The sequence below is a fragment of the Hordeum vulgare genome, chromosome 5H, assembly GCF_904849725.1.
Source record: "Hordeum vulgare subsp. vulgare chromosome 5H, MorexV3_pseudomolecules_assembly, whole genome shotgun sequence".
NCBI classification, from domain to species: Eukaryota; Viridiplantae; Streptophyta; class Magnoliopsida; order Poales; family Poaceae; genus Hordeum; species Hordeum vulgare.
In genome coordinates this window covers 563409838-563425960 of record NC_058522.1, presented here as the reverse complement: position 1 = coordinate 563425960, position 16123 = coordinate 563409838, and the positions used below count along the sequence as shown (strand labels likewise).

The 16123-nt window shown below is 45.7% G+C and overlaps 1 protein-coding gene across 1 annotated transcript; it reads right to left on the bottom strand.

The window, feature by feature from the left end:
- Window positions 1-281: 281 nt before the first annotated feature.
- LOC123453045 (condensin-2 complex subunit D3) lies at window positions 282-7625 on the bottom strand. Its single transcript, XM_045129806.1, has 9 exons — window positions 5422-7625; window positions 4279-4770; window positions 4113-4204; window positions 3383-3470; window positions 3194-3308; window positions 2963-3113; window positions 2707-2881; window positions 1959-2606; window positions 282-484 (listed from the first exon to the last, which is right to left on the bottom strand). The coding sequence occupies exons 1-8, from the start codon at window positions 7501-7503 to the stop codon at window positions 1983-1985; spliced, it is 3819 nt and encodes a 1272-aa protein (XP_044985741.1). The 5' UTR covers window positions 7504-7625; the 3' UTR covers window positions 282-484; window positions 1959-1982.
- Window positions 7626-16123: the final 8498 nt, after the last annotated feature.

The window sequence follows — 16123 nt, the reverse complement described above, 5'->3', positions numbered from 1 at the left end:
ACATCCTCATTGCTTTTACCATGTTTGACATGGCAATCTTTGTGCATCGAGTGTGCCAGGGATGGAAACTGGATCCTGTTTAAGCCCACTTCTCGATCTGGCACTTCAATAAAGTTTTTTTCGAGGAAAATGAACTATGGAGCTAACCAAAGCTAACTAAACAAGACTTGTGGCAGGGCCGGCCCTGGGGAGGCCGGCCCAAGCCCCCAAAGTTCAGGGGGCCCTCCCGGGGTATATACACAGGCTATGTTCAAACTAAACAAGACTTGTGGGCGCCGAAATAAGGAACTCATTGAGAAGATGAGCTTAGTAAGTACTCCCTCTTAGCATCATGACACAGTTACATATGTCTGTAGGTGCATACGGCATCTCAGTACACCATGCCCATGAAATGAGCACAAATTTGTTCTTGCTCTGACTTGTACACGTTGTGGCGTGTAAAACGGCTTTGCACGCACACACTAAACAACGTTAATTCCATTTCCTGAAAATAAAGAAAATAAATGAGCCGCAACTAACAAAATGTATGGTCCAAAAGATGAATGCATATAAAAATAGCCACTGCAGTAAAGATGTAATATTGTTGAGAATTTGCTCATCAGTGCGCTGATATATATGCTTCACATGTTCCCATTCATAAAATAAAGGAAAGCTGCCTGTTCTTTGCTGGAAACAGTTTGGGCAACCAATTGCATGACATGGGCAATCAGCAAGGAAAGTAGCACATAAGTACACTGAGCTAAATCAAAATTCTGTTATCATGTCTTACTTATATAAATATAATATTATAATAACTGAGGTGTTCTAGAGTTGTTTTTGAATGTCAAGTAGATAATTCATATTCATGGTATTTTACAGTAGGAACATCAGATGGACATGTATGTCCGGTCCAGATTTACACGTCCAGTCAACTGCCACATTTCTGGGTACATTCATTTTTTGACCAAATTTCGGCACAAAATGGTTCTGAATTGAATTTTCCTTCTAGTTTCTTTTTTTCTGTTCATCAAAACTTGTTGTAACTATCTCAGATTGAACGTAAGGGTAGTGCGGATTTTTCAGAATATTTTGAAAAACGTCTGGGCACGTTCATTTCTTGGCCAAATTTTGACCCAAAATGATTCTGAATTTGAATTTTGCTTCTAGTTTTTTTCCTGTTCGCCAAAACTTGTTGAAACTTCCGCAGATTGAATGTAAAGGTAGTGTAGATTTTTTCAAAAATTTCTGGGCACATTCATTTTTTGGCCAAATTTTGACCCAAAATGGCTCTGAATTGAATTTTCCTTCCTAGTTTTTTTTCTGTTCCTCAAAACTTTCCGAGATTAAATGTAAGGGTAGTTTAGTTTCTTGAGAATTTAGGGGATATATTTTTTCTAATCTAAGCAGTTCAAAAAAAAAATCCAGTTTTTACCAAAAGGCCAGGGGGGCAGGGGAGTACGTAGGTACGCCTCTGATCAGTAAGCCTGGTTATGTTAATAATCATCACAAAATAAAGAACTACATCAAGATGCATTTTTGCCCTAGGCTCAGTAAGCTTGACCTTTTATAGCGTGTTTGGCTAGAATGAGGAAAGGGAATGGGAGTTTACATGTGGGAGTTTAAGTAGAGGATTAGGCATGGGAAGTTGAATTTTAGTCCCAATTCCATGTTTGGTGTGTGGTAGGAATTAATAAAGGGGAATTGAGAGAAAATAACTTCCCACGTGAATTAACGGAGGGAGGCTAGGAAGAGATACATGGGAATTGACCTCCTTAATTCTCTTTCCCCATCCCACATCAATCCCCTTGCCCTCTAACCAAACAATGGATTATATGTCATGTGCCCCTTAAATTCGCATTCCCTGCCTCTAATATCCCCCAACCAAACAAGCTGTTAAGACATGAGCTACTTTTTGCAAAACTTGTTTATTCATGTTTGAAGCATGCAACAATAGCAGTAAAAGGCCTTCTATATTTTACCTTTGATTGTAAGTTGTGAGCATGCTAATTCTCATCGTCTGATCCAAACGGCTCGAGCCGCCTGACTGACTCTAGGATAGACGGACAGCGCGAGCCACTCAGCGCTCCAGTGCCCAGCACCGACTTCACCTTGGGCACGCTCATGGTGTGCAGCGGCGGCGTCGGCACGTTCCGGTTCATCTCCTTGATAACCGACCGCGCTGTGGCCTTCGCAGCTGCGCCACCCGGGTCAGCAGCAGCCGGAGAGCTCCTGCTGGGGCCGGTGGCCTCTCCTTCCCTGGATGACTTGCCCTTGCCGGCCTCGAACTTCTGCATGTCGTAGAGAAGCTCCTTCTGCAGCTGCTTGTCCGCCACCAGTATCTCGTCAAACTCGTTCTTGTAGTCCTTGAGCAGGGCACGCAGGCATTCCATCAGGCACCCTGTCAGCGGGCTGTTCTTGCTCTCCAGCAGCCGCTTCAGCTCGATGAATATCGGGATCGCGATCTGAATCAGGTTCTTCTTTGCCACCTGGGTCACCGCCCTCCCTCTGGCTGCCTGGAGGGCGTTGGCCGCCCCGCCATCTCCACCGTCATCGTCCATCTCAGAATTGTCCGCGAGGATGCTGGGATGGATGCGCATCTCCTTGCAAGCTAGTATTTGTAGAGCATCCTGTAGGAAAAAACATATTTTGCATCACAAAACGCTAGGAAATCATATAGTTTATGTCCAGTGCGATGTGATCTGCCGCAATATACAGGCAGGTACATACCTGAACTACAGCCCTTCCAGCTGCATCGTCAACACTTAGCAAGCCATCACAAACACCTGCTAAGATCTCGGCACACAACTTGGCTGATGTAGCTAGAAGGTGCTCCGGGGCCATTTGTTTCAACAAGGACACATATATGTGCATTCGTTTTGACCTTGAACTTTCGTCAGTCCCCCTGCAACAAAAAAGCTCACAATAAATGTCAGGTACAGGTGGACATGCTTTTTGCAAAGTGAACATGCATATATATGTTTACCGTATTGCAAAAAGGGCTTGTCCTCTGTCTGAACTCTGAGACCCTTGTGAACCCTGAGACTGAGACTCGCTATATCCACTGTGTCCTGTGCAGTCGTTTAGGACGTAGATAGCTTCTATGAAACTGTTATATGCAAGAAGTGGCGCTTTGGCTGCAATATTTATGTCCATGTTTAGGCATGCAGTGACTTAAGAAAATGATACGGAATACCAAGAGTTAAAGAAAGAAAACCTTTTAAGATGCTTCCAAATAGGTAGTCAGCCAAATGCCTTATCTTCTCAGATTCATCAACTAAAGATGGCAGAAACCGAAGGAAAAGCACTCCTCTCCATTTTACGTAGTCCCTCTAGGTAAAAGAATAGCTTCAATAAATTACCGCCTGGACATTTAATATGTAACACTAAAAGAATTATAAAGCACCTGCAGCAACTTCGCGAGTAGGACAAATGTTTGCCTCCGTACTACTTCACAGGGATCACGCAGCACTTTTGTTATTTTTGACATATAACTGTAAAAAAACAAAAGGGGGAGGGGTCAGTGAAAATTCATATGTGCAAATTTAATAATTAACTATATGTAAAATAAACATGTGCAGTGTAGCTGATAAGATACTATGGTAGTCTTCACATAAAACAATTACAGTTTTTCTTTTTGTAATTAAAAATATACCATCAAAAACAGAATCAACAGAACTGCTATTTGCATATGCCACAAGACATTTATTATTATTTTGATCTTAATTGCCAGCAATAGCTGCACCTCATGCTCCCATACCATCTAACTTGGAAGTCAAGTACCTCTCCGAGTTCTTAAGATGTGATTTTCTCCATTTTATAGACATAGAAAATGGAATTAACTAAGCTCATATTGGATCAAGCACTGGACCTATTAAACTTAGAAAATGGCCAAGCCCAAGAAAAAAATAAGCAAGAGGAATAATTCTATCATGCTTCATTGTGTGAATAAAAAATATGTGTGAACACCCCAAAGTGTGTATATCAATTACATCTGATGTACAGGACCTGACACCACCCAATATATCGGAACATGCGCATCTGCTTGAAATAAACGCTGTAACTGAGTTATGGAAGTGTGATGACATCAGTATCAGTATCAGTACTTATATGACCATTCAGAGATATAGGCTCACCAGTCAACTAGTGCTGTATAGCGTACATAAAAGTCAGACATTGCTATCATGATGTTATTCCGGAGGGCGGCCAAATCACTCCTCTCAAGCTCCTGATTTATACAAGCAACACTGAGTGCCTATTTTGTCAAGAACAGTCATGAGTGCAGCACAGAAGGGTACGCACCTGAACAAAGAGCGGAATATATCGTTTTGCTAGTTTGTCATCTACAAGGCATATTTTTGCCATTGTATCCCACGACTGTATATATAATGATGGAGCTACCTCATTGAAAGAAACGGCTCCACCTGCAAGCATTGTTGGTCTTGGCTCAGAGTTTCCAGAGGTTATGACTGTGTGCAGCAAAGGAATGATGCCTTGTACACTAGCATCAGGGCAAGCTAGGATCACTGATCCAACAGTGAAGACAGCAATAACAGCTTCTGACATCGCCTTTGATGTGGCTGCCTCCTTGTTTCCCTTAAGTTTGCCAGTCAGAGGAGTATTGTAGCTACAACTCCTGGAATCTTGTGATGTTCCTTTTATGTAGCCTTCTAGATTATCAACTGCTTTATTGATAAGTTGCTGAACCCACTTCATTATTAGTGCTTCAGCTTCCTTTGCCGTTTTCGCTTTCCGTTTACATAAAGTTTTCAGCGACTTTACATGGGCATCGACCTGTATGTGCATGTAAATAAGACATTGCCATCAAGATATGGATAAATCCTACTTCTGTTAGGAATGATGTTGGTACAGAACAATGATATGCATTTGCTCAACAACCCAGAAATATGTCATTAAAGAGATAACACGATGCATTGGGAACATTTTGCAGATCTAGATATATGACAAATGATCAAAGCAAAGCATAGATACTGCATTATCTTATGATTTGGGCCCAAACCTGTAACTGGTGGATTTTTACAGGGCCATTTTTTGACTGCGGTAGTTGCTACAGCTAAGCTGGAAGTATATCTCTTTCAGAAAGTTAACATAGCATACTTTGGATTATATTTAGGTGTATGATACCCAGACACGACTTATGGGTCTACAGTATTAAATAACTATAACATGTTTAGCTACATTCAAGGCCTTATCAAATACAATAGTTCACAATAACTCTCAGTAGATACTCCAAGTCCCTCTACCACAAGGAATAGAGCTAGTGACTGGACTTAGGAGGATTTAACTGGGGTTTTGGTGTATTCAGAACTCAGTTGCCAGACTAGTCCAGCAGTCCATGACATAACAGAGCGCAAGACTCCACTGTAACATGAAAAACGTATTGGCACCAGAGTAGATATTGCTTTAGATTCAATAAATGATTACCTCATTCAGGTTCATATCAAAATTTTCAATCCGCGTGAGCAAACTGTGTGCCAGTTCTGCTGCAGGCTCCACAGGTAGCTCCATGGAGACATTTGAAATAGTTTGCAGGAGTGAAACACGATCCACAGCCCAGAGCGCAGAATTTGGTTCCCCTTCAGAAGAACCTTTACCTGTGCCTTCTTGGCCAACATTATCAAGGAGTTTCCAGTGGTGAGAGAGGAACTTCCAGTTAACTGATTTAGGTGCAAATGAGGAGACCTCGGAAAGAAGCCACCAAGCCCCAGCTGGTGCAGTCCATTTCTCAATTGGCTTAGAACTTCTCAACCACAATGATTCAGATATTGTTATTATATTCTGGAGTGAACTAGCAAGCAGTGGTCTCAGCTTTTTCTTCCTCCCAAGGCTTGCACATATCCTTTTTATGCAGGGAACAACCTCTCCATCACATATGCTTTTCAGTAAATCCAGTGTCCCATCCGGGAACAGCTCCTCCAGGTTGACTGAATCATCATCCAGTTTCAAATTGGCAGCTTGGCAGACCCTGTTCAAAACCAGTTCAAGAAACAAGTTCTCACATTCCTCCTGGATACTGGTCTCACTATCAATCATCAGCGATGGGACAGCCTGAAGCCACTCCTTTGTCACGCTCTCATCTGGGAATTTCCGGAACACCTCTGAGATGGCTGCAAGAGCCGCCTTGCGAATAGTGACTAGCGGATCAGAGCAGGCAGCCCCCATTGCAGCAAGTAGCGACTCATCAACAGGCCTCCCAATCAAACCAATTGCCTTGGTGATGAGCACAAGTGCAGCTTTCCTCACGGCAGCCTTATCATCAATGCACCTTCTCCTCAACAACTCTCCAAGACCCATGTCCCCTATCTTCATCACCTCCTGCAGTCGATCGACCTCCACACCTCTTTCAGACAAAACATCAAGCGCATGGGCTGCATTAGTCAAGGCCCGAGCCCGGACCAGTCCAGCGATATCCGAACACCTCTCCACCAACACCTGGACACACTTGAGCCCCCAAGAGCCCTCCTGGAGACCAGATTCGTCCATTTCCGACGGCAACAGCACCGGCAGCATTGCCAGGACCATATCCACAGCAAACAGCCGTCCCTTTGCCTTGCCCTTGGACATGGCCACCAGATATGCCATGAAGCCATCCCTTTGTTGTGGCTCCATTGCCTGCGCCACCTCAGCTATGGCCTCAACCGCCAGCCCCCTCGCATCCGACTTCTCCGGTGCCCTCACCGCCAAAAGCCTCGGCAGGTACCCCACCATCTTCCTTATCCCCTCCTCCTGCCCTTCCTCGGCACCCAACGGCACAATCTTTGTGACCAAGAAGTCCACCGCGGACGACCGCGCAGGCGATTTTGCAGCCGGGAGCAGCAGTGGTAGCAGCGCGCGTATGACATCCTGCAATGCCTCGGCGCGGTAGCGAGATCCGATGACGGCGGCAAGGACATTGAAGGCCGCGAGCTCAGCGGCGGTGTCGGTGAGTGACCTCAACGCATCCGGGTGCTCCCCGAGCGGCAGCCTCCCCGCGGCATCGGCGAGCAGGGAGAGAGCCTGTGGAAGGAAAGACGGGGACCGCGTGGCCGCTTGCTGGCGCTGGTTCTTGCGCCTGCGGGGGTAGGCTTTGTCGGAATCGGAGTTTGCGGTGTTAGGGTTATGGGTGTCGGTGGCGGCCTTGCGGAGGGCGAGGAGGAAGGAGAGGAAGGGGAGCGGGGAGAAGAGGGAGGCAAGGGGGGAGGCGGGGGCTAGCAGGAGGCGGAGGTAGGCGGTGACGGCGGGGATGGGGTGGGCTGAGAAGGAGGAGGTGAGAGGAAGGAGGAGGGAGGAAGCGGGAAGGCCGGACGCCGCGAGGCGGGGGAAGAGGGAGGCGGCGGTGGCCGGGGAGGACAGGAGTGTGAGAGAGGGGAGAGACAAGGGCGGGGAGGTGGAGGTGGTGGAGGAGGAGGAGGAGCGGCGGTGGAAGGCGGCGAGCTCGGAGAGGAAGGCGGAGAGGGAGCCGGAGGCGGAGGCGGAGGCGGAGGCGGGGGAGTCGATCTCGTCGACGTCCATGTCGTCGGCGTCCATGGATGGCGGCGGACGGGGAGCGGGATTTGAAATCTGGTGGTGGGAGATGTGGGAATTGGGAGGGGAAGCCGTCCCCGAGAGTGTGGTGTGGAGTAGAGTTTAGGGTTTTCGGCTATCTCAAGTTTTCAACTGTTTTCAGCGGTAAGAGCATCTACATCCCCATGTCTTGAATAAACCTTGTACAATGCTAGGTGTTTAGAAAAAATGTTTAAAGAAATACTAGTAAACATGCTTGTGCTATGCAATGGAATTTTATTAATGATAGCACATGCATAAGCATATTATTTTTGTCTTGCTGATATATTTGTTTGCATTTGTAATCCAAATGAGGTTCTAATTTGTTTGCAAACATATTAGACAGTTTCATCAAAAATAATCAATTTATAAGAACATGCATACCAAATGTTCTATGTTGCAATGCACGAACACATTTGCTAATTCTTAAAACAATCATCACGAAAATTATTTGAAACAATATGAAAATCAAAGTTAAGCCATTGGTCTACGAAAAGCTTGCATCAGCAACATTGTACATTTTTTATACATCAGAAACATTTTCCATATACACGTTTAATATTTTTCAGTTTCATGGTTAGCATTTTTCAAAACATATTTAGTTTTGATATCTACCTTTTTATAAACATTTTACATTTTTTGTATATATCAGAAACATTTTTCATATACACGTTTGACATTCTTTAAATACATAATTAACATTTTAGAAAACTTAAATTTGTTATGTCTACTTTGTTCCATACACATTGTATATTTTGGTATACATTTTTATTATAGATCATAAACAATTTTCTATGCACATTAAAATAAAATAATTGCATGATCCACATTTTTCAAAAAATAAATAAAAGTTAGATTGTTTTTTCATACGTACTGTACTTTTTTATATAACATATTTTTTTTCTATTCAAGTTTGGCGTTTCTTTAATGCATGATTATTAATTTTTCATAGTTTGCATATTAAGGATTTTTATAATTAAAATATTTAGAGTATTTTTAAAATATTCATACTATATTTAAATAAAGTTAAAAGATAAAAAACAAAGCAGAGATGGAAAAGTAGACAAAATCAACGCTTGAGGCCACGCTGGGCCGGCCCATCAGGACGCAAGCTCCCAACCAGTTGGACCAACGCGCACTTGTGATTCATTGAGATACCTGCGCCTATTGAATCAAAAGTAACGACTGACTTCGAACGATAGGGAAAACGAATCCTTTTTTCCACTTACCGGTTGCATAGGTGGGTAATTTCAGCAAACTTTAGGGGCAAATTTCATGACGGGCGACCAAAAGCACTATTTTCTTTATTATTACTAGCACAAATACTCGTGCGTTGCATCGGGTAAAAAGAAGCATAACCGATTCATGTGTCATTGTACACCATGTAATACTTACATGTATGTGGTGGAAGTCAGGCCTCGTAAGAACCATGCACAAAATTGGTAAGCAAATACAAAGGTTGTTCCATAGTTTTTCATAAATGATGGTCACACCAACTTACTTATGTGGCATAGACATGTGAACAAAGAGGCTCTCGTGGTGACTGGTGATGCACTTAATAACACGAAACATTTAGTATCGACTAAGCTAGCTTTGAAGACGACATTAAACTAAACATCAAACATGGTTGCTGTGGTTGAACATCACAGAAAAAATAAGGTGAGGGGATCAGGTTGTTGTTTTCACCATTGACGGTAGCACTTGATGCACATATCATGGGTGAAGTTGGGCAGCACAACACCTGCTTTTTTATAACTACGCGCAGACCTCCCACTCCTTGTTTATGTTAGTGTCAATCTCGGAGACCGGCCTCTTGCTCGCCACTAACTCCAGGCAAACTGCCCTCTGCTCCAAACTCCAAACTGCATCAAGTGAGAAGAAAAGGTCACAGCTATAGACAGATAATGGGCGTCGGTATCATTGGTCCGAACTCCAAACTGCATTAAAGCTGCACAATTACCACAAGAACACAATTGCAGTGACCACAACATGCCACCAATTCTTGAATCAAACCACACAATCATTCAAGGTTCTCGATCCGAGAATCCCGAGTGCGCCAACCGAGTTGATGCCGCACGCGCGACCCAGCTGACGGACGACTGTAGGGGGTCAACGAGACGAACTCGAGGTAGCCATGGCTGATCTTGTGCAGCGCGGGGAAAGGACACGCGATGGGGGCAGCTCCTCCACGTGGATGCGGCCGTCGGCGTCCAGATGGAGGCGGCCTCCCTCCTCCCGTCCGAGCACGGTGCCGGCGACCAGATGGAGGCGGCTTCGTCCTCCCGCGCGAGCACCGCGTCCGACGGCGGACAGATGGAGGCCGCCTCCCTCCTCCAGCACAAGCACGACGTCCATCGCTGCCCAGATGGAGGCGTCCTGCCTCCTCACGGCCCTAGCACGGCGCCCGCGACGGCCAGATGGAGGCGGCCTCCCTCCTCCCGCCCGAGCACGACGCCGGCGACGGCCATATTGAGACGGCCTCCCTCTTCTCGCCGGAGCACGGCGACGACGACGGCCGGAAGGAGGCGGCATCCCTCCTCTCGTCCGATCACGGCGACCAAATCCTCCTGCCTAAGCACGACGACGAGAAAAAAAATCAAATCGTCGAATCGTTTTTCCTCACTTATTTTGGATTGCGGGTTAATTTCTAGAAAAATCATGGACTTTTTTGCAAAAACGGTGGCGACGGTGTTCCGACAGAAGCAGTAGCCGCTTTAGTATGTAAAGAAATAAATCAGGTTTTTCTTAAGCACCGGTGTTTATTTGTCCAGGGTAGACGTTTAGTTAGGGGTCTCTCTATAGAAACAGACACTTATGCTTTTAAAAAAACCCGGTTTATTTTTCTAAGCTCCTCCCTAAGCACCTAGCATTGTACAAGGCCTCATATGCCCGTGGACGCGGCCGTTCATTGACCGGACAGGAGAGAGAAGAAAAAAAAGTGATCCAACCGGACCCCTCGTATCATCTGTATACGTCTGGGCTGTCCGCGAATCCTCACATACATCTCAAATATGGGGAGGATATGAGAGCTCGCAGGCCCGTCGGTCCACCGCACAAGACACGGTGCCATCCCGGATATGAGGGCTCGCGGATGCGCCCGTGCGCGCCCGTCAGTCCACCACATAAGACCGGTCCCATCCCGGATATGAGGAGCAAAAGGAAATGGTAAGTTGTTTTCGGCAAGGAATTCTGTGCAAGTGGTGTAAGTAATAGTGATAGATAGTTTTGTAGCAAGATAATTCGTAACAACTCATAAGTAATAATAGTAGCAAAGGTGCAGCAAGGTAGCCCAATCCTTTTTATAGCAAAGGACAGACTGAAAGTTCTCTTATATAAAGCAAGCACTCCCGAGGACACATGAAAATTTATGTCTAGTCATGTTCATCGTATTAAGTTGATTCGCGTTCGCTATTTTGATAATTTTATATGTGGGTGGACCAGTGCTAAGGTGTTTTTCTTACTTGAACTAACAACAAACTTATGATTACCCCCTCTCGCAAGTATCCGCAAATACGAAAGAAGAATTACGAATAATCTAACCATAACATGAAACATGTGGATCCAAATTAGCCCCTTATGAAGCAACACATAAACTCGGATTTAAGCTACTGTCACTCTCGCAACCAACCATCTACACAATGACTTCCCTTATGCCCATAACATGGTGAAGTGTCATGTGCTGATGACGAGTTGATGGATATACTTCTCGCCCCTAGTTGGTTACCCCAAGTGGAAGGTGGAAATGTAGGCAGCAGCAAATTTCCCTTACACGGGGACTGTAAGGTTTACCGAACCAGGAGGACTCCGAGGATCAACGAGTAGGTGTCCGCTGCTTTGGCGCTAGCAGAAGACATGGACCTGCACACACAACAAATAACTTTGCTCCCAACGAGTTCATAGAGGTCGTCAATCTCTCCGGCCTTGTAGTTTGCAAAGGATCAAAACACAAGCGGGAATAGAGATAGTGATTGCAACGGAAAAGTAAATAAAAACGGTAAATGGTGGAGGTGTAAACAATGATGGTAATATGGACCAGAGTCCCATGATGTTCACTAGTGATGTCTCTCTCCCAAAAGATGATAAACAACTATGCTAGGTAAACAAATTACAGCTCGGTAATTGACATAATTATAAACGCACCGCAATGCTAATCATGCTACTAAAAAGTTAGAGGCTCAAAAGTAATGGGCAGTACGCCAAGACAAGTAGACCATTTATTCATCAGCATCTACTCTCTAATCATCCACCTTGAGATATCTATCCAGAACATATCGCTGGTATTAAGTTGCGAGCCCAACCCAAAGTGTAAACTCAAAGCAACGGACAACTGCATTAACAAACTTTGCGTAAGGTAAACAATCCTTGCAACCGTGGTCACAAGCACCGTTGTTTTCTCCTTGGTGGCAATAGCACATCCACTGGCCTCATGTTTCTGTCACTCAAGCTAGACATCAGGGGGCATGAACCCACAATCATGCATAACGCTCCCTCTTGGAGTTACAATCTACTACTCGGCCAAAGCAATAAAAAGTAGAGAGAACATGCATGAATTACTCAAGAACATAATATAAAAGGAGAACCAAATATATAACTCATCACAATTTGAACATAATCTCATAATCCATTGGATCCCAGCAAACCAAGCATAGCAACAACACGTAAATTACATAGATGCCTTGATCATGTAGGGTAGCTCACAAGGGCTAAGCATTGAAGCACAAGATTGGAGAGAAGACATCACATAGCTACTGGTCATGGATGTTGGAATTATGCCCTAGAGGCAATAATAAATGTATAGTTATTATTATAATTCCTGTATCAAGATAATAGTTTATTGTCCATGCTATAATTGTATTGAATGAAGACTCATTTACATGTGTGGATACATAGACAAAACACCGTCCCTAGCATGCCTCTAGTTGGCTAGCCAGTTGATCGATGATAGTCAGTGTCTTCTGATTATGAACAAGGTGTTGTTGCTTGATAACTGGATCACATCATTGGGAGAATCACGTGATGGACTAGACCCAAACTAATAGACGTAGCATGTTGATCGTGTCATTTTGTTGCTACTGTTTTCTGCGTGTCAAGTATTTATTCCTATGACCATGAGATCATATAACTCACTAACATCGGAGGAATGCTTTGCGTGTATCAAACGTCGCAACGTAACTGGGTGACTATAAAGATGCTCTACAGGTATCTCCAAAGGTGTTAGTTGAGTTAGTATGGATCAAGACTGGGATTTGTCACTCCGTGTGACGGAGAGGTATCTCGGGGCCCACTCGGTAATACAACATCACACACAAGCCTTGCAAGCAATGTAACTTAGTGTAAGTTGCGGGATCTTGTATTACGGAACGAGTAAAGAGACTTGCTGGTAAACGAGATTGAAATAGGTATGCGGATACTGACGATCGAATCTCGGGCAAGTAACATACCGAAGGACAAAGGGAATGACATACGGGATTATACGAATCCTTGGCACTGAGGTTCAAACGATAAGATCTTCGTAGAATATGTAGGATCCAATATGGGCATCCAGGTCCCGCTATTGGATATTGGCCGAGGAGTCTCTCGGGTCATGTCTACATAGTTCTCGAACCCGCAGGGTCTGCACACTTAAGGTTCGACGTTGTTTTATGCGTATTTGAGTTATATGGTTGGTTACCGAATGTTGTTCGGAGTCCCGGATGAGATCACGGACGTCACGAGGGTTTCCGGAATGGTCCGGAAACGAAGATTGATATATAGGATGACCTCATTTGATTACCGGAAGGTTTTCGGAGTTACCGGGAATGTACCGGGAATGACGAATGGGTTTCGGGAGTTCACCGGAGGGGGGCAACCCACTCCGGGGAAGCCCATAGGCTTTTGGGGGACACACCAGCCCTTAGTGGGCTGGTGGGACAGCCCCAAGGGAGCCTATGCGCCAAGATAAGAAAATCAAAGGAAAAGAAAAAAAAAGGAGGGAAGAAGTGGGAAGGGAGGGGGACTCCTCCCACAAAACCAAGTCCAACTCGGTTTGGGGGGGAGTCCTCCCCCCCTTGGCTCGGCCGACCCCTTGGGAGTCCCTTGGACCCCAAGGCAAGGTCCTCCCTCCTCCTATATATATGGGGCTTTTAGGGCAGATTTGAGACGATTTTTCTCATGGCTGCCCGACCACATACCTCCATAGTTTTTCCTCTAGATCGTGTTTCTGCTGAGCTCGGGCGGAGCCCTGCTGAGACAAGATCATCACCAACCTCCGGAGCGCCGTCACGCTGCCGGAGAACTCCTTTACCTCTCCGTCTCTCTTGCTGGATCAAGAAGGCCGAGATCATCGTCGAGCTGTACGTGTGCTGAACGCGGAGGTGCCGTCCGTTCGGTACTAGATCGTGGGACTGATCGCGGGATTGTTCGCGGGGCGGATCGAGGGACGTGTGGACGTTCCACTACATCAACCGCGTTCTCTAATGCTTATGCTGTACGATCTACAAGGGTACGTAGATCACTCATCCCCTCTCGTAGATGGACATCACCATGATAGTGTTGGAAATATGCCCTAGAGGCAATAGTAAATTAGTTATTATTATATTTCTTAGTTCATGATAATTGTTTATTATCCATGCTATAATTGTATTGATTAGAAACACAATACTTGTGTGGATACATAGACAAAACACTGTCCCTAGTAAGCCTCTAGTTGACTAGCTCGTTGATCAAAGATGGTCAAGGTTTCCTGGCCATAGGCAAGTGTTGTCACTTGATAACGGGATCACATCATTAGGAGAATCATGTGATGGACTAGACCCAAACTAATAGACGTAGCATGTTGATCGTGTCTTTTTGTTGCTACTGTTTTCTGCGTGTCAAGTATTTGTTCCTATGGCCATGAGATCATATAACTCACGGACACCGGAGGAATGCTTTGTGTGTATCAAACGTCGCAACGTAACTGGGTGACTATAAAGATGCTCTACAGGTATCTCCGAAGGTGTTCGTTGAGTTAGTATGGATCAAGACTGGGATTTGTCACTCCGTGTGACGGAGAGGTATCTCGGGGCCCACTCGGTAATACAACATCACACACAAGCCTTGCAAGCAATGTGACTTATTGTAAGTTGCGGGATCTTGTATTACGGAACGAGTAAAGAGACTTGCCGGTAAACGAGATTGAAATAGGTATGCGGATACTGACGATCGAATCTCGGGCAAGTAACATACCGAAGGACAAAGGGAATGACATACGGGATTATATGAATCCTTGGCACTGAGGTTCAAACGATAAGATCTTCGTAGAATATGTAGGATCCAATATGGGCATCCAGGTCCCGCTATTGGATATTGACCGAGGAGTCTCTCGGGTCATGTCTACATAGTTCTCGAACCCGCAGGGTCTGCACACTTAAGGTTCGACGTTGTTTTATGCGTATTTGAGTTATATGGTTGGTTACCGAATGTTGTTCGGAGTCCCGGATGAGATCACGGACGTCACGAGGGTTTCCGGAATGGTCCGGAAACGAAGATTGATATATAGGATGACCTCATTTGGTTACCAGAAGGTTTTCGTGCATTACCGGAAAAGTTTCGGGCTCATCGGTAGTGTACCGGGAGTGCCGGGAGGGGTGTCGGGGACCATCGGGAGGGGTGTCACGCCCCAAGGGGTCTCATGGGCTATGGGAAGAGATAAACCAGCCCCTAGTGGGCTGGAATAAGTTCCCACTAAGGCCCATAAGGTTTGAGAAGGAAAAAACACAAGGTGGAAAGAGTTTCCAAGTGGGAAGGTGGAATCCTACTCCAAGTAGGATTGGAGTAGGACTCCTCCACCTCCAATTTCGGCCAAACCTTTAGGTTTTGAGGCTGCCTCCTCCCCTCCCTCCCACCTATATATACGGAGGTTTTAGGGCTGATTTGAGACGACTTTTCCACGGCAGCCCGACCACATACCTCCACGGTTTTTCCTCTAGATCGCGTTTTTGCGGAGCTCGGGCGGAGCCCTGCTGAGACAAGGTCATCACCAACCTCCGGAGCGCCGTCACGCTGCCGGAGAACTCTTCTACCTCTCCGTCTCTCTTGCTGGATCAAGAAGGCCGAGATCATCGTCGAGCTGTATGTGTGCTGAACGCGGAGGTGCCGTCCGTTCGGTACTAGATCGTGGGACTGATCGCGGGATTGTTCGCGGGGCGGATCGAGGGACGTGAGGACGTTCCACTACATCAACCGCGTTCACTAACGCTTTTGCTGTACGATCTACAAGGGTACGTAGATCACTCATCCCCTCTCGTAGATGGACATCACCATGATAGGTCTTCGTGCGCGTAGGAAATTTTTGTTTCCCATGCGACGTTCCCCAACAGATAGGTCTTCGTGCGCGTAGGAAAATTTTTGTTTCCCATGCGACGTTACCCAACAATGGACTCATGGTCCAAGGAGGACTACTAACGGCATGTCCGGGAAGCGTCCATGGTGGTGGAGAAGCTCCCGGAGGTGAATCCTCCCTCCGGCAGGATGCCGGGAAGAGGTCTTCTAGCGCTCCCGATCTTGGAAGCGCTGCGGCGGTGGAACGATGGAGAAATTCGCGATTCTGGATCTTCTGATAGGGTTTTCTCTCAAAGAGGTAAAT

Excerpts from the sequence above, each read along its gene's own strand:
- LOC123453045 (XM_045129806.1), bottom strand. The coding sequence starts at position 7,503 with ATGGACGCCGACGACATGGACGTCGACGAGATCGACTCCCCCGCCTCC. Across the intron at positions 3,471-4,112 it reads TATACAGCACTAGTTGACTG|TTATATGTCAAAAATAACAA; the intron begins GTGAGCCTATAT and ends GTTTTTTTACAG. Across the intron at positions 3,114-3,193 it reads ATTTGGAAGCATCTTAAAAG|CCAAAGCGCCACTTCTTGCA; the intron begins GTTTTCTTTCTT and ends TAAATATTGCAG.